This window comes from Acipenser ruthenus, chromosome 17 (assembly GCF_902713425.1).
Source record: "Acipenser ruthenus chromosome 17, fAciRut3.2 maternal haplotype, whole genome shotgun sequence".
Lineage (NCBI taxonomy): Eukaryota > Metazoa > Chordata > Actinopteri > Acipenseriformes > Acipenseridae > Acipenser > Acipenser ruthenus.
In genome coordinates, this window is record NC_081205.1 from 22,586,633 (window position 1) to 22,605,983 (window position 19,351).

Consider the following 19,351-nt stretch of genomic DNA (forward strand, 5'->3'; position numbering starts at 1 on the left):
TGTTCTTGATGGTTCCTTTAAGATACAATCTCCTGAGAAAATCATACATAACTATGAATGAATTGCAGGTAATGCGCTAGTTCCTGGAATTCATACAGTGTTTGTATTTACCTTTGACAGCTGGTGGGACTGATTTGGTTGTACTGAAGGTGTACACTTCAGAGAACGGGCCCTCTCCTGCTTCGCTGATTGCTTGCATTCGGAAACTGTAGCTGGTGGATTCTGTTAACCTCTGTACCTTGTAAGTATGACTTGGTCCTCTGTAGATGGTAACGAACCTAAAAAAGGAGACCAAGAAGAGGTAAAGATAGTCAACCCTGTGCCATTTTAAAAAAAATAACAGCATCAACTGTATGACTTAATGGAAAATCTATGACATGCTTCAGTTGGAAAGCTTGAGCAAAAAGGCCACAAGTTTAGAATTTGGTGCAAGGTGTTATAAAACCAGTCTATAAAACAGCTGAAATTTAACACGGTTTTTGGTCACAAAAAACCTCATTCAGTACTTGTTATAAACACTTTCAGATTAGAATAAAAAAAAAACAAAACATTATTGTTAGGTGATTCATTTCCAACTTCAAGAATATATTTATCTCTAACCTTGACTGAACCTGCACTGCTCACATTGCCTGATTTAGCTGTTCCTTGAGCAATGTTCTAAATCGCCTATTTAAAAAGACTAATGTATCTTTTGTTCAAAGTACATTTTATAGCGATAAATGAAGTCTACTATATGTACCACCCCAACACTTCAGCCTACAGTAACTTTCACAAGAACAGTTCAGCATTTCAATTTAAAGGAGACTGCATAACAAAAAAAAAAAACATTTTAGTTAATGTCATGAAATGCACTAGCTGAATAGTGTTACTTGTTCCTTTTGTAATTTAAATGTCAACACTTCACAAGTATTCTTTTTTAATTGGTGAAAGGAAAATATTATTGACCCACAATTAATTTGACTTAACAGGTAACAAACGCAGGTTGTTTGAGACCGTATTTTTAGACTGCAAAACCTTTTAAGAAAATCTAAATCTTTTTTAAAACTTTTTTTTTTATTATTATTGTGTTTTGCATTAAAACTGCCTAGTACTGAATCTTTTATTCCTTCTTGTACTTCTCTTTTTCTGTATTTCCAGTTTCAGTCACAATGGGCAAGACAGCAGATCTAACAAGCTTTTATAGAGGGCAGATGGTTGGCACTTGGTTGGCCGTACTGTTTCCAGGCCTGCAAAAATTACAGGTGTTTCCTTGGCTATCTGCCTCATTAAAACATTTCCAGGTATAATTCTGCACTATTGAACGAGTTTGGCACTTACGTGGTCCAAATGAAAAATATTTAAACTGCTTTATATCAACGTTCTGGATAACTTGCACCTCCAAATTTCACATATTAGCAGCCAGCTGAGCTTAGCAGTGTTGGATGTATTCATTTCCTCAACCTCCTCTATGAAAAACAGTTGCATCCTTCCAAGCGTCAGATTGGAACCTAAAATCAAATTGCCCCTCTTGATTCAATCTGAACCACAGCCTGACAGGATTCATTCCTATATAACCTACTGCAGCCATTTAACACATCCCTGCTTGCTTATTTGTTATTAGCGCTACATTTATCTGTCGCATGTTTCTTTTTAAAGGAACAGAACTGTTGCTCACCTTGAGCATTTAAAATCCACCAGGCATTAATCTTTCCTGAAGGCATAATCCATATATTGGATATTGCATTAAACGCAGCACGGCTTATATTGCTCCACTCTTTACAGTATGCGCCTTTTCTACATCACATGGCGCCTTTGAAGAAATTTGGTTTGCAAAAGCTATTGCTGCTTGCCTCCATGACTTTAAGAGCCAAGGTTGTCTTTGTCAAACGGAAAGCACTTTCCCGTCATGTTTGCAATTTAAAAGCTGAAGGGAAAAACAATCTTGTACCAGGTTGTGATTAAATACTGCTCCTTTATCTAAACTTACCAGAGGGCCTTCTTATTCAGACTGAGATGACTTTGTCAGGTGCTTTAATTGTAAACTGTAAAACGCCAAGGCAATACGCCTGTGTCGCAAGAATATGAGGAACAGAAAGTTGAACTGCACTTCTCTGTGAATAATGATGCAGTGCTAACGAGAATAGGAGATATAATTGAAGGAGACTAATACTAAATACTGAAGTATACCAAATAAGAAAACATACTGCAGTGTTGTATCTACGTCGATGCAGAGGTGAAATATGGGTCAGGCATATGTTTCTGTATGTTGAATGTCAGTGTCAAAGTGTATCAAAATACCAAGATTAATCTCCAATACTAATAGTATTCTTATTGAAGCAGGCTGGTTATATTTGATTTCCTTCAGATTGAAATGGGAGCCAAATATCAAATCTTTGAATCTTCTACTTCCAGTTTCAATAAGTTTGTTTGCAAGAAACCACATCCTCGAAAAAGTAAATTACCACAAGCTTCATCCACGGCATGTCCTGACGCAGACTCGTCAAACCGCTGGATTTGAAGTAATATATTACAAAGTCAATTCTCCATTAACAGCTTTTCTTGTTTTTTGGTAAACCGATCAATCTCGTTCTCCTCATCAGTGTCACTAAATAGCAATGCAAGGTTTGCTATAATTTAAATCTAGCCGTAATTTATAATTGGCTGGTCAAATTAATTCCCTGTCCCTTATACCTCAATGCTCTCATCTTGCCTTGTCCTTGTTATGTTTTACACATTCTTATTGCTATGAAGATAATGAAACTCAGAAAATCAAAGTACAATCCATATCGCTACCATACAGTCGACACTGCTTTTGTATTTTCACACTGTTAGAAGTGTGCTGACAGACAGCATGGAAAAAGCCCAAGTGAAAGCAGTCCTGAGAGGCTATGAGCCTGCAATGCATCATTATCGATGTATGCTGCACCATTAACCTTTAGCTTGCCTACATATAGCACAGCCTTCATTAACCTGGGCATGTCATATAAACATGTGTCTCTAAAAGCAGTTTTTACAACTACTTTAATACTCTGTACTGTTTATATAGATGGGTAATATGCTCAAAGTCTTTTAGTTTTAACAAGAGGTGAGTGGATGGGTAACGTGTTTGTATTACTATAAATGAGCCATACCCCTGGCATTAGGATATATGAAACCTTTTCAAACCTAGTTAAGTAAGTACAATCTATCTAAACCTGAATCTACCCTTTAAGCCACATTCAAACTTACCCTAAACTATAATTCATGTGTTTGTTTTCTATAGGGTGACATAAACGTTCTGTACTTTCTACTTTTTCAGACCTTATGAGTTTAAGCTGTTGGTACACTAGCTTCCTAACCCATTGAAACGTGCTTGTCCATGCAGCACTTACTATGTGTTACACACTGCAACCCAAATAGGTATATACTGCGACTGTCCATTGCAATTTATAAACTACACTTAGTCTGTTTATAGCTCAGGAACCAAAACTGAAAAAAGAAATAGGCTGTCCTTAATGTATGGAAGAGTGTCGTCTGCAGCAAATAACAGAAATCAAATGTGTCCCCGATTTTTTTAATTGTGATCAATCGTTGGTGCAACCACTGCCTCTGTGGCAATTAAGTTGTAGTACATGTTGACCTTTTCCATGTTTTTCTTTTTGACTTTAACTTGAGAGTGCACTGAATTGCTGCGTGTTCCATTAAGCTTGATTTTATTGATTTGTGTTTCTCTTTCAGAATAACTGGAACCCATAATTTTTTAGAGCACACTGAGTTAACAAAAATTGTAAAATGTTTTAGGTCAGTTTACTTTCAGTAAAAAAAGACTTTCAGTGGTTTTTCCACAGTGGGCAAATTGCCCATGCAATTTAATATGGAGGGGGAAATTTGCCAGCAATTTGCCCATCTGGGAAAATATAGGCTGATGTTATCTGCTATATATGATGTTTATATATTGACTTTGGAGAAAATGGCTGTGTTATTTTTAAGATTACAATAACAAAAATAAGGGGGGTGGGTTATACAAATATCCAGATAACATTAAATGATGGGCAGGGTTGGTTACAAACTCAAAAAACAATGCTGACTGTGTGAAATTTACAGCAACATGTTGTGTTGAAAAAAACGGTATAGTGCTCATGGTGAGTGGCGCAACTCGGGGAGGGGTGCAACTGATCATGTACCAATGAATGGGGAGACTTCCTTTACAAGAAGCGGTTAATACAATGCATAGGAACCCACTCCGTAGTGCGCCTTATTTCTTAAATCCATTGTTTTCAATGCAAAGCCCTTGTTAAACAGCCACCTGATGTACTAGACTTCCTAAGCACTGGGTGCCGGCTTACTTTAGCTCCCCAAGCGTCGACTTCAGTGTTGTTTGTTTCTGTCGCTTATTTACAACATGTGCCTCTATAATGTATTAATATAATACACAGCATTAAATAAAACCACAAGCACACAACTCGGTTTGCCTCTCACCCTCTGTTTTTGTCCTCTATTTGAAGCGCGTACACCATGTCGTCCATCACGAGCACTTTGGTGGTGGTGTTGTTGTCTCCCCACTTGAGTTTGAGGCTCTGGGGTCCGGCTGCAGCACACTCAAGCCTGGGGGGTGCGGGAGGCAGCGGCCTGGTCGTGCCCTGCACTGTCTGGCTGAAGGGACCCGCTCCGATCCCATTCACGGCCTGGATTCTGAAGCTGCACACACAAAAACAGACAGAAACTTTTAAAGACTTTCAAAAAGACTTCTAGTTTTCAATGTTTGTCATCAAATGTATTAATCTCTTTGCACTTCTTATTTCAGTACCGTGTAGTGTTTTATTGATTTATGGATGAAATATAAACTTTGAATAGATGTCTTTTTAACTGACATTTTGTATTCATTTCCCTTGCTATTTTATGACAATCATTGCAATCATTTGAGCTGGAAAAGCTCAAAGCAATCTCAAATCTAGATAAAAACTAATTGAATTAACAATTATAATAACTCCAATAGTACAGCAAGAGCCCAAAACCGCTTGGAATAAAAATCTCCATCAAATATTAAAGGTAATGTAACAATTGAATATTGTTTTTTTAAAAATATATCTTTCCTACGTTTCAAGCCCATGTCACAGTTTATGTCACAAGGTCATTTCTAACAAACTTCTAATAATAAAAAATAATCCAATATTTCAGTTTGGCCAGAACATATTCCTTATATTTAGTAAACACTGAAAAACCATGAGCAATACTGTTGTACGATTTAATATGAAGTGGACCACACTACTACAGCCAGGATATTATATGTTGTCCTTTTGATGCAATTGGTTTTATTTATTTATCTTTTCAAAGAAATTTAATTTAGAACAGGCACAGGAAGGAGACTCCACAGGGCCGCTTTTAAAAGCACTCGCTGTAGCAACCAAATATTCAATTTTGAAACTGCAGGATCAAAAGGATGCTTTCTTCCTCTTCTGCACTTAAACATATTGCACTTAAAATTGATACATTAGGGGGCTCCACGTAGAGTGCAGGATGCTCCCTATAGCCTGGAGATCGCAGGTACGAATCCAGGCTATGTCACTGCCGACCGTGACCAGGGGTTCCTAGGGGGCGGCACACAATTGGCCAAGCGCTGTCCGGGTAGGGAGGGATTAGGTCGGCAGGGCAATCCATGGTTCACCAGCGACCCGTGGCCGATAGGGCGCCTGCAGGTCTGCAGCGGAGCCATTCAGATCTGTGTTGTCCTCTGGCACTATAGGTCTGGTGGCTTCACTGTGGATCCGCAATGCAAAAAATGTCAGATTAGCAGGAACGCGTTTCGGAGGACGCGTGTTTCAGCCTCCGTTTCCCAAGTCGCCGGGGGGTTGCAGCGATGAACCAGGATAAAAATAATAATTGGGCATTCCAAATTGGGGAGAAAACTGAGGTAAAAACCATTGGCGACAACTAAATTAAATAAAATAAAATAAAAAATTGATACGTTAATGAATACATTCGCTGTGGAGATGCTATTTTGATGACAAAGAATATGTAACTTTGCCCTTTTTAATAAGCTCCTAAAAGACTGAATTGATGTCACTTATAAATGTGTTACCACACTCAACACGTATACATTCACGGTTCAGCTAATCCTGTTAACATTTACTGACTGGGACACTTCTGATGATTTTTACCTCGCTTGGGGTTTGTTAGGGGTAATCCTAATCACGGATAAGTGGTTAATGTAATCAAAGATGATTTTCCCAGTGCTGTAAAATCCTGGCAAGGTACAAGTATAGGTTGACCAAATCAACACCAAGACTTACTGCTCTCTAAATATCTTGCTATTCCTGTCTCAGTATTTTGAATAACTGTAAAGATGTTAATGCACACCTGAGTGGGCCATTTGTTTGCTATTCATCTATCTAAAACTGCTTTGAAGAATTAAAAAGGTAATGGCACTGCTTAAGTGATGTAGTGAAAGATATGAAGCTGGAATCAAGCCATTTTGATATAAAGGGAATTTATAAAAACGGCATTACTATTATAGTTTTGCTCTATTTGATAGTGATGTGTGTTTAGAATATGTGCTTTAAAATGAAGCGACCAAGAGAATGGCGCGCTCATGTGTTTACTTTAAACTGAGCATTTGATTGAGTCAGCTGGATCAATGAGGTATTGTATTTCCACAAACAAAGGGCTGCCTGGTTCAAACACGAGCACTTGTCAAATACTCAGCTGTCTACTCGATTTGTGTCATGTAATTTTGTTTTGTGAATCTGGTTATTGTTTCATAGACTTACTGTTTTAAGCATTCTGTAAAGTGCAACTCCCATATTGTGAATCTCAATCTCCTTTCCATAGGAATAAATGGTTCTGTTTTGGGGAATGATTTGAGAAATAGCAATGTTATTGTGGCAATAATGTCATAAATGAAAGTATTTATGTATATGTATATATGTATGTATATTTTTTATATAATTTTTTTTATATATATTCATATTTTAACGGATATTCTACCATGAATTATGCAGCCGTATGTTGATGATAAAACATGAACACACATGCAACCGTGCTGATGACCAAGATATAGATATATATTTTTTTACTCAGATATCTGATGCAGATATCTTTTCCAAAATAATGCACAGAGTATATATGTCATGATGTCCTCATATGCATATGACATACTACCATATTTGTTAACCCAAGAACAAATTATTTTGGTATACAAGAGTTAAAAATCCTTGGGAGCTTTTAGGTAAGGCCAATGTCACATCACAGCAAAATAAAGTGAAATGGAAATGTGAAAAATATATGCCTCAATGATATGACAATACAGTAGGTAAAAACAATGTGGCAGTGGAACTTAACTGAAATGATTGTAGAATGTAACTTCACACAAAATATGAAGATAACGATGTGTAGTAGTTGTAGAACGACAATACGACAGCAGTTGGTGGTCATCCTTTGTGCTAAAATTGTTTTTCTTTAGATTTTACAAATGTAAAACACTTGATTTCATGGTCAGTGTTGGGATAAATTCCTATTTTTCAATTCCAACTTCAATTCCCATTCCTTCGAAGTAATTGAAAAGGGAATTGCTATTTAAGAGACATATTAATAATTGTGCTTTGCTCAACTGCTTTCATTTAAAGCCAATTTAATTGACTAACAGTGTCTTCAATTTAAGTAATTTGTTGCCACTGTGAGAAGCTCATTTTAACAGAATACTGCTTATTGCAATTTTGATCAATGATGTGTTGGAATTGATTAAAAGGGAATCGTAGTTGGGGGGGTTTCATATGTAACATTGGCTGCTGGGGGTACCAATTCATCAGGTCTAAGCTGCCTTTACTAGTCAGGTGTCCTGACACATTTCCCAGGCTGGGTTCAGTAGCTTGGTAGCCTAAAAACAGCTGTAGTGCTTGGGTACAGTAGTTTAAACAATGTTATTAGTTCAAAGGTTCTGAACTAATAACGTTGTTTAATATCGTTTTGGTATGGTGTTTAGCCGCTACATTTCTTCTCCACATACCGTATAAAACCATACTGATCTAGTCTGTTGAGACTGTTTCCTCATTTTAAAAATGAGCAATTATAACTAAATAGCTTCTGCTGCAGATTAAGTAAACCAGGATTTGGGAATGAATAGGCAACACTGACATGTGCCAATTCATTTCAGAACAATAAAAATCAAGCCCCAGAGGTGTCATTAGTGTAATTCAGGCAGGCTCGCATTAATCTACTATTAGCAACAGAGGGATAGTTACATTCTAATTAAGCAACTGATGCACTATGAATTAAAAACAACAAAACATTTTAAAATGTCTAAGTAAAGTAACTACATACCATACTGAATGTATGAAATGCTTGCCTAAGATATTTAACCAGGTCAGTATAAACAAAACAGTGAAATGTTTAAAACTTGCATCTCAATTTAAGTGTTCACTGGAGTCTCTGAGCACTCATAGTTTAATGCTGAGATTCTCTAATCAATCATCTGGAGGCTGACGTGAGATGTGTTTAATAAGTAAGTTCTCATACTACATCACTGAAAGTCCTGTCCCACAGTGGGAATGCTAATGGAGATGTTTAATAGCTTCCACATCTGCAATGTGTTATGGTTCCTTAACGTATACTTGTGTTCACAAACCAGTCCTAGGAGTATATATATTCTGAATTTTCATATATATTTTTTTGGGACTTCAGTACTAAGTTCATTCGAGACAAGACTAGTTCCCATCTGTTTCTACTGTATAGTACTGAATATAGCCTTGGACACCTCAAGATCAACACATTGACTTTACAGTAGCATAATACTTAAGAATTTGCCAGAAATAGTTTGCTCTTTTAAATAAAAACTTTTCTTATCCAGCTGACATTTAAAAAAAATGTACAGTTATCAGGGAAATGTGTACACAAACTGCAGTAAACTAATGTTTAAATGGTAAACTTCTAACTTTATTTTTTATTGTGAACAAAGTATAAAGAAATATGAGCTAGGGCCATCTCACACAGTGTTTGAAAATTATATTTCCTGACATGCCCGGGGCATGTACAAATTTTGGTGGGGCATATAAAAAAATTGCTTACATGCTCAAGTCGAGCACCTACAATTTTTCAATGCCCTAAAACAAAAACCAAGCGATTACTTTGTTACAGATTTAAACTTCTGTATTTGCTCCCACATAACTCTCTTTTTTTACCTACATCACTTCCAGCCAGCATCTCATGGGTTCTAGTATTGGGTCCATGTGCACCTACGCGAACAGCAGAAAATGTGATGACCGAGTGTTTTGAACTGCTGTTGGTTAAGCTATTCTGCTGTCGGAGGGATAACGGATTGTATTTGCAATGGATTACCGAAACTGGGGGAAAATAACAAAGAGTTTAAGCAGAGATTCAGCACATTTTGAGCATTCTTTAAAGTGTATTTTAAAATAATTGTATTTTGTGTCATTGAGTACACCATTGTTAAACTATTTTGTCCGTCTGTCCCACCCCACAACACTTCGTTTTCGTGATAGTATACTGGATGTATGCTTATTTGATGAAAATAAAGGCAATTAAGAGGATGCAGCAGTGGAACATTGGATGTTTGAGACTGTTGGCAATAGACATACTGTTGACACACAGCAGGACATGCAATCCAGAATTCCTCTGTGTGGAATCACCAGCAGCAGAAAAGTTATTTTCAGTTTCACACTTGGGCGTGTAAAATTGTGTGTTGGGCATGTAAAATTTAGAGCTACATGCCCGACCGGGCATGTTAAAATTTGGGGACTTCTCTGCCCGTCACGCAATTGTAATAACAATAGCAATAGCAATAATTAACAGCAGCTGCCTGATTTTAATTCAAAATTAGAGCGACACAGTACAAATGACATATCGACAGCTTTAACAGAATAATGACAAATAAGAAATAGCAATGCATACAGTAGTTTTAATGTCATTTAATGTAATTTGGTAAGCAAATGAGGTGTTATACGTTATACTAAAGTGTACTAAAATGACTGATTTACAGTATGTGGCATTACTTCTTGTATAGACGGACGGACACCATATATTCCAACAGTCTGATGCATTTTTTTATGTGCATGTATTTTTTTTATTTTTTATTGCCTTGTACCAATTACTTGATATTAAAAGAAAATAAAAAACAAAACTGTTTGTTTGGCCAAAAATTAGGGTTGTTTGGCAAGAAAAATTTAGCCCAAATGGCATTTTATAATGGCAAAAATTTTGGGTTGACAATTAAGCAATAATAATTCCTGATAAATGGGCACTAACATCTGGCAATATCTGACATTATATAGTATGGGCATCTACCATCAACTCAAGTCTGCTAAACACTGAATCTGATTGCCCTGCTGGATACATTTGTGGTAATTTTATAATATTTGATGAGAGATAGTTACATGACCTTACTTGGTACGTTATAATGGAAGCTCAAGCATGCAGGCACAAGATTTGACTTCAGTATGGATGACTTTAATAACGACATAAGAAAAATAATGAAATTAGCCTTGCATAACTTCATCTGGGTAACTGCTTTTCTTGTAAATAGTCTAGAAGGATGGTTCAGAATACATTTAGAAAGAGTAACGACTAGGTTCAGTGCAGATTATGTGCTGTGTCAAAATTACCAGTATTGAACAATGCAGAACATCTTGGTAGAATTTCTTTCCCGTAATTACTGATAAGAACTGATGTATAACCTTGTGGCACGTATCCAAGATAAAAGGTGACCTTTATGTGCCTCAGAGAATGCTGCTTTTGTACTGCAAAATGCTGTGTCTCATTGTGTTACAGGAACATCTGCAGACTGAAATGTTACACTTTTTTGGAAAAACAATGAATCTTACTTTGAAATTAACAGGTTTTTTATTCTGTCGTTCTAATGAAGACTACCTAAACCACTTAAAGAGAAGATGTACATCTGAATATATGCAACTAACTAAGACATCTCTGGCAATTTATAATGTTGCAAATTGTGATTTGTAATGATATAAAACATCATTACATTCTAATATGTGAAATGGGCTAAATAAATAGATATTTTAAATAAGAAACCAAGGTTTCAGATGTGGTGGTGGGGAATATATTGATGAAAGCACATTCATATCCAAAAATTCAGCATGCACAATATAGTGGGAGTATCAGAAAATTAAATCTACTGCCACTATATATTTTTTGTTATGTTTTTGCTGATGCTTCAAAATAGTTTTAGATTAGGAAGAAACAACCTGCTTGGAATTTGCGAAGTTGCTCTGTGAAGTAAAAAGGTCTACAATTTTATAAATGTTTCAAATAAATCTAGTCTTTGATCTACTAGTTAGTAAATGGTATTATTGTGACAAAAAAACTCATGTGTTTCCAGCTTCAGGGTATCCATCTATAAAGGGAAATGCCAACACCCTGGCAAAACTCATCCTATTCTGTTCAAGTTTACCAAGTGAATTGCTAGAAAGGCTCTTGCCCAGAAGCTAAAACCATTTTTTTGACCACCTGCACTGTTCATTCACAGTAATTACTATTAGTCAAAGTGCAAATGTACTCTCTGTGACAACACTATATAGGTTGTTATTGTTTTTCAGTGTTTGTAAGACCACAAGGTGGTCTCACTTTGTTGTCTCCCCTGAAGAGCTATACAAATTGTTTAAGTATTTTCTCAGATAATTACAGCTTCACTTGCAATCAGTAATGACGTGGAACCAACCAAGAACGACATAGGGGAGCGTCATTCTACACTGTGATACAAAAGTTACTGGACATGGATATCACAGGGACAAGGTCTGCCCATTGGAGCTCCTGGCAGGTGTCCACATTAGATGAGGATGGTACTGTATGGTTTCCACCTTGTGTCATAGTGGGGTGCTGTCATCGCATGCTGTGCAGCACCTTCACTGCATCAATGTGAACAGTGTTTGTTTTCACAATGGCTTGCATCTACTGAATAACATTACCCACAGGAGAATGCATAAGTGGCAAGTACTCCAATGTAATTGACTGACTGCATGTATATGGTACAGGTATACATGGCGACAACTATCCCATAGATTAGATTGAAATAACTGGGGTTTGGTGACCAGGTATTACAGCATTCTAGTAGACACCCACTGTTTATATTAGAGAGAGCTTGTCAAGTATAAGCATCAAAGACAGCCACACTTGTTTGAGTTATATTTTAAATGTTTCAATGCTCAGGCTTTTTGAATCACGAGTAATAAAAGAAATGTGCACAACACGTTGCATTGCTCAGCAGGGTAATTTACAGAGAGAACCAACACTAATAATAGCAGTGGCGCACATCTGGGTGAATTATTTAATAGGTGCTTACCTGTAGTCGCTATCTGGCTGCAGACCCTTAATCACGAAGCTTGTTACATTGTCCACTTTGATCTGACTGCTTCCCATTTCGATGACATATGCAATAATTTCCGAACCATTATTGCAAGGCTCTTCCCATTTTAATGCAAGGCACATGGAGGGGGAAATGAGGAGTGTGTCTATGTGATCGTCATCTAGGACAAACAGCACAGGCACCACTCCTGGCTCCGTGGCTGGGGTGCTGCAGGTCACCACATCGCTGTAGGGTCCAGCGCCTGCTTGGTTTGCTGCCTGCCATAATAACAAAAACAAAATCAGGATGTTAAATCATCCAAAATAGTGGCTAGTTTCTAGATTGAACAAAACCATAGATGCCAACAGTCCCTATATGGTCGGGGCAGTCCCGATTTCCTAGCAAATGTCCCGGGTCCCGATGCATAGGAAGAAAGTCCTGATATTTACCCATAGAAAAAAAATCATTTATTCTGCACAGTAGAGTTAGTGAAAACCACTCGCTGTGCTCTTTGTGCGGCTAACACGTCTGCTGATCACTAACTTATACAAAGGTAAGAACGCTTCATTTACTCTCATGATGGTCGTGTTGTGTTGAGTTGGGGGGATATGTCTATTACATGATAATGAGTGTTTTTTTGCGTATGACTCCTCCCATGTGTATGATGCTGTACATGACTTCATAAGAGAAGACAGCGTTAAGCTTATACCTCTTGACTGCAAGAAGATTTTGTACCTTGCAATAAACGAACGTCAAAGGAAGTTCAGTGTTCAGGACTTCTGCTAATAGGAAAGAGACGTCTGCGAGTCAGTTTATCTACGCATCGAAAATAACTATTCCCGGCTCGGATACACATCTTTAAATAAAATGATTATGATGAGGTCTTAATTAACGTGAATGAATATGCAGATTATTTAACCGATAACTAATAGATTGTCTGTGTTTAGTCGTGATCTAATATGGCAATGGTCATATAGTATTCATTCAAGTTGATTAACGCACATTAATTTGAACTATTGTATTTCAACTTAATTAATTGTTAAACAAACAAACTAACGTAATTAGCCCCACAATGCGTATGGACGCCCCCCCTACCCCCCCTTTGTGTGAAGAACCTTTATGTAAATCAATTCATTTGCTTTAGTGTCCTACCTGGAGCCTGCAGCAGTAATGTGTTGCTGCAGCGAGATCTGTGATTTCATATTGTGTTTCTGTACCGCAGTAAATAAGCTCCAAAGACTCCTCTTCTCTGCTCCACTCCAGTCTGTACTCTGAAATATCTGCTCCAGTGTTCTCAGGGCTCTGAAAGAAAAATTTACTGGGCTATGAATATGAGAGAGGGAGACATTTGTCTCCAAGTGTTTTCGGGTTACACCTTTTTATATGACAAGTGGTCTTTTCTAAAAAAAAAAAAAAAAAGGAATTTACAGTAGGTGCCTTCTGAGTTTAACTTCAGTCAAATAACATCATTGTGCTCTGTGACAGGCTCCTGTTGCTATGTCAAGAGTCAATTGACTCTTTGTGACTTTATTCTGTACTGTTTTGTCGCTGCATATCAGGACTTGAATAACACAGAGACTCAGTTTGCCATGCAATAAGTATTAAGCATGAATAATGAACAGTACATTACAAGTTATCAGTCTTCTATGCAAGTGCCTTTCATCTCAGTACTGCTGAAGTTTAATGTATGTTGTTTGCGGTACCTAGTCAAAGCACAAACTTTATTTACTGTACAATCACAACCGGTCAAACAAAACAATTTTCTCAGTTTTTAAAATAAGTGAAACTCTGCTTTCTTCCATAATACTTCGACTTCTCTTACTGATGTAATATAATGTGTTTTAAATGAACACTGCAAGATACTGATGGATGATATTAATCAAAAAATATATATTGTAGCAGATTCATTAAAAAAAAAGTCAGCCATGTTAAAGTAAACAGTAAATGACACTCTGAGCTGCAAATCTCTATGTGGCTGTCCAATTAAAGCACATAGACTGCTGTGGATTAAATCGAGTCAAATTAAAAGCACAATATATCAATTCATTCTGAACAGTCATGACTCATCTTTAATTAGCAGGAGGATACAAAGGTTGCTTTTCAACTGCTTTTCAATTGAAGCTCATCTATTTGCTCCTGTTATTTTGCAGTGGAAGTTCAGTCTTCGGAGGAACTATTCTGGATGTTACATGCAAACTGTTCTAATGTATTGGCTTAGTTTTATAATAATTTAGTTACATCAAGTTTCAGAGTTTTTAAAAAAAAACCTTGGTGGTTTACATCATATTGGTGAGGTTGGATACATTTGGACTACTGCTGGTGGCCTAAATACTGAATACAGTGGTGCATCCTTAAAACTGAAGATAACGTTAAACCGCTGTTAATAGGAGCAAAGTGGGTCTTTAAAATGTGGTCTTAAAGCAAGGTTTTTCTCTACTTGAGTGCATTTGTTCAATGAATAACTCTTTATTTTACTTCTCTTGTTCTCAGAATCTGTTCAAAATATGGTAGTTTGGGGCCAGTATTCATTTTTTTCAATAATAAATCCATCATCAACAGAGACAAAAATGATGATTGCTGTAAATTGCTCTTCGATAAGCTTTGAAATAGAATTGGTACCGCATTTGTCTTGCCTATAAAAATCTATTGCAATAAAGCTGGAAGCCACAATGCAAGACAAAAGCTCATATTCAGGATTGCTCTGCAAAGAAGAAAATCTATCTTAACTGGTAGGCCTACATAAAAAGGGGTCTGTTTACTGGTTGTCATGAACCATTAGCATCTTTTATTTATTTAAAATCGGTGTTACTATCAAACTTTAATATAAAGTTGTTGGATAAAATACAGCTTTTTCATGTACAATACTGTATTGCTAACAAGACACCCCTATGTCCCTCCAACTCCAGCAATAATTATGATAGACACACAACCAACAACAGTTTATTTCTGTTTATTTCTGTTTTATTTATATAATCTATATTAACAGGGACTTACCTCCCAGCTTACAAGAACACAGGTATTAGATGTTAAGGTGAGAAACGGCGCCCTACACTGGCCTGGAGGTCCTGCTGCAGTAGTTACTTCTGTTGTTCCAGAATAGGGGCTGTACTGTATTTAAAAAAATAATAAAACATGAGGAACAAGTAACAATACTTAAAAAGAAAACAAGTACAAGCCAAATAGGCATGGTTGTGCAATCAATATATGTTTCTTGTAACCTAATTCATGTTTTACTGCAGAGACTGAGACGCTAAGCACCTCCTTGAGGCTTAATTGAAAAAAATATACAGAAAACCGTGAACCAACTGGAAAACACAGTGACTCAAAGTGTGTGTTCTGTATCATTAATTCACACAGATGATAAAACAACAAAGTGGTTCATTTTTACTGGACAACACTGATAATGCAACTTAATTGAAAAGAAATATAGAATACAGGTAGCTGTGTGCCAAATAGTAAGATAATAACTAAAACTGTTCTGTACACCAGATACAAAAGTCAATTGACTGCAATATAGCAGCCTCATATGGAGCTTTCGGAAATAATACAAACACAATCTATCTATCTGTCTGTCTCTAGCTATCTATCTACCTACCTACCAGTAGGTATCTACACATGAAAAAAATGACACTGTGGACCTACTTGTGTGCTTAAATGTGACCGACTCTTTCATACAACAATTGCCTCTGTGAATTTCTCAGAAGCATCAAAATTAATGGGCTTTTATGTTTCTGAGGTGAGAGTAAGGGAGTCAACTTTTGATAAAGTCAGGGCTGGAAGGGCACCTTCTGGTTTCATGATCTGCTTTTTTCCCCGTCCTATAGAGATGTTTAGTCAAACAGACCTGAGAGCTAAAATAAGACTGATATTCGACAAACCGTTCAATAAAGACATTGAGAAAGACTTTGCCGAAACTAGTGACAAAAAAATACTAATAATAGTTTTGCTGTAGTGTTACATGTAAAAGATAAATAAATGATACGGGTTGTGTAAAAGGCAGAGGCTGGTCTTGAAGTGGACTTAAACCAAGCAGGAGTCTCAAATTCAATCCTAGAAACCCCAACCCCCTCCTATTTTATCTTTTTTTCCAGTGATACAGTATATGTAGATTTCACCAGCTGAACACCCCTACCCCAGCCTCGTTGGTGGATCGGACTCTGAAGCTGTAGGTGGTTCCAGGGAGAAGACTGCTGACTGTACATTCCAGGTCAGGACCACGGTAGACCTCGGAGGGGTCTGCGTCTGCTTCGCTCATTTCCAGGCTGTACTCTGTCACCTCACAGGCACTGTCTGAGGATGGACAATCTGAAAACAAAGAGAAATGCAAGCAATCAGTAAGAAGATGTGTCCTTCTTATATGGTCCTTTTCAAAATAATCAATGAAACGTGATATAAAAATTCACCAACGTTTACGTCTTTTGTGGTAGGATAGAAAAGAATGCTATGTGAGAGAGTAGGTGTTGTGTTTCCTGACATCTATAAGTAAAATGAAGCTTGAATATATAATTTATAATTTCCTTTTATTGAAAGTTGCAGCACAAATATGCCCATTTGTCTAACATGGTGACTTACCCTGGGATTCGATTTTAAGGAAATTACAGCAGCTTAATGTACCAAATAAACAACAACTGTGATATATTACGGTTTTTTGTATTTTATGCAGTGTTAGCAATATGTTATTATGGGTTTATTTGGTCTTTTACTAAGGTACAATTGCTATGCAATGGTTTTGTTGTCGCAGTCAAACCACTAGCCAAATAATCTCTGGTCCTATCTTACTGTTTTATATTCTGCTACTGGCACTGTACTGTGTTGTTGTGCCTGTTGTATAATTACAGCAGTCTTGTGGGACAATGCAATTATTTATGAATAATACATAAAACAGGAAAACAAAAACAAATTGAAACATGGTAGAAATAGTGTTTTAAAGATGCAAAAAAAAAAAAAAACTTTCACAAAGTGGATGAATAAACCAGAATAATTTATGAATAATACATAAAACAAGAATTCATTAAAATAATAATTGAAACCTGGTAGAAATCGGTAAATGGTTAATGTTGTGTTCTTTCAGTTTTATGCAACTCATGAGGAATGACCTTTTAATAATTTCACTCAACAGCACATCTCTCTTAATAGAAATCCCATCTAGTTTTTATGCATCCCCTTGAGTAGTTTTAACCAGGTTTATTTCCTGCAGCTTCTTAGAAATATGACATGTGATTTCAAACTCAGATTCCAGGAAGGGTTTTTACAGTGACTGTATTAGTGTGTGCTGATGAACAGTCAGCCATGGAAAGAATAGATCATCTTTCAGTAACAGATGACTGTCATTCTGAATTAAGACAGTGGGAAAGACTTACTGTACCAAACACTTGACGTTTCAGTGGTACATGTTTATTTCTCATTTTGAAAGACTTCATGTAGTCTTCAGTGGATCACATCACAAAATTAGCAAACAGTTTGGTAAAACGTGGCTCAATTACATGATAGGGCCTTGGGTCAGGATTCGCTGGTGAAGCCCTGTGGGGGACGCTTGTTCAGCACTTACCAGCATATTAACCCCTCGCCTCTCACAAGCACTAAATCCATATGCATATGTAAAAGGGAGTTGGCCTTTGTAATCAATTAGCAGTGCACTGGGGAGAGGACTGTGCCTGTTGATATGGTAGTGTTACATAATCACTTCACTTTTTTGCATCCTGTGAAATGTATTCTGAAACCTATCCTGATTTTGTTTTGATATTTTTATGCATACATTATAGGGCATAACATTGGCTGGAAATATATTCCTCAACTTTTACTCATGATCATTCAGTAGGAGAAAGGTAAATTCTCATCTGAGCATCACTGTGTATCCAGTTCATGCTCTTTGACCTGCAACAGTGATGGTGCTCTTAATTGAAATTAATAATGTATTATAGTAACAGCAAAACAGAAGCATTGCAGGAGGGATCGACCTGGATACACTTCTATGCTTTCAAGGGAACATTTCTCATGTTGAAAGCTTGTAAAAGTTAATAAATGTTATTTATAGCACATGTTTGATTAAAAATATCAACACAATCAGGACTGAGTTTTGAAATGTATTGCAAGGTATATAGCAACTCCTGTTGCAACATCCTTAAATAGAACCTGAGAATTTAATAAAAACATCACTTCTAGTACAACAGAGGGGATTTCAATAAAGATAAAACCTGAAAGGGAGCAGTAGTAATAATCTTTAATTATAATGTCTTCTAATCTTGCCTAAACCATTCAGGTTAAACCATGCATTCTCAGAACTCCTGCATAAACATGTCTCCATTAAAAATGTTATTGACTTTAAACACTGCTAATGATCAATTAAAATTCACAATTGCAGTAAGCCAATTCAGTCCAGCTTTATCCAGCCCTTTGGATTTCCCAGAAAAGAAAACAAACACAGCATACAGCAGTACCTAGAGATCAGAAAAACACAGAACATTTTTTGGTCTTCAGCGGTGTAAAATTCAACATGTCAGGCAATGACATCTAAATGAGCAGCTGTCACATAATGCCTTCAGCTCTACCCGCAGATATCCATCACTTTAATATCCATCCAGTTTCACTTAATACTGTGATATATTCTGTTTTACAATATTTTTTCAGGGTTTGTCATTCAGGGGTTATTTAATACACTACATGTATAATTGGATACTGCATGATTTCAATCGCTATCTCTTACCTCACGTGATTATCTCAAAAAGAGATCTGTCACTTAGCTAGCTATTAAAGTAGTTGTATATATCTATTATCTCCCAACTCATGTGATTCACTGGGAAAAAAATGCTTCTTGCATTTTGTTATTTTCCTATAACTTTTTTTTTTTTTATAGCAATGCACTAACAAGGAACAAAGTGCAGTGTAATACGCAAACACCACGGTGACACCCAGGTTGGTAAATTATAGGGAGAAGCAGGATATGCTGGAAACTAGATGCTGTGTCTCAGTAGAGAGCCCTTTGCAAATTTGTTTCTAAATATAGTGAGAGCAATAGGATGGGGGTGACGTCTGCTCGATGGCTTAACCTGTTGGAGCATGACCCTCGGAGCTTTAGCATTGCAA

The 19,351-nt window shown here is 36.8% G+C and overlaps 1 protein-coding gene across 2 annotated transcripts in view; it reads right to left on the reverse strand.

The window, feature by feature from the left end:
- The window catches only part of LOC117423409 (fibronectin type III domain-containing protein 3B-like), a 234,023-nt gene that overhangs the window by 13,967 nt on the left and 200,705 nt on the right, over positions 1–19,351 (reverse strand). For both annotated transcript variants that reach the window (XM_058990133.1, XM_034039137.3), the window contains exons 19-24: positions 16,401–16,573; positions 15,263–15,376; positions 13,421–13,570; positions 12,266–12,546; positions 4,438–4,656; positions 112–278 (exon numbers count right to left, since the gene is read on the reverse strand). In XM_058990133.1, the coding sequence (XP_058846116.1) occupies positions 112–278; positions 4,438–4,656; positions 12,266–12,546; positions 13,421–13,570; positions 15,263–15,376; positions 16,401–16,573 (1,104 nt within the window). The remainder of the gene's footprint in view (positions 1–111; positions 279–4,437; positions 4,657–12,265; positions 12,547–13,420; positions 13,571–15,262; positions 15,377–16,400; positions 16,574–19,351) is intronic.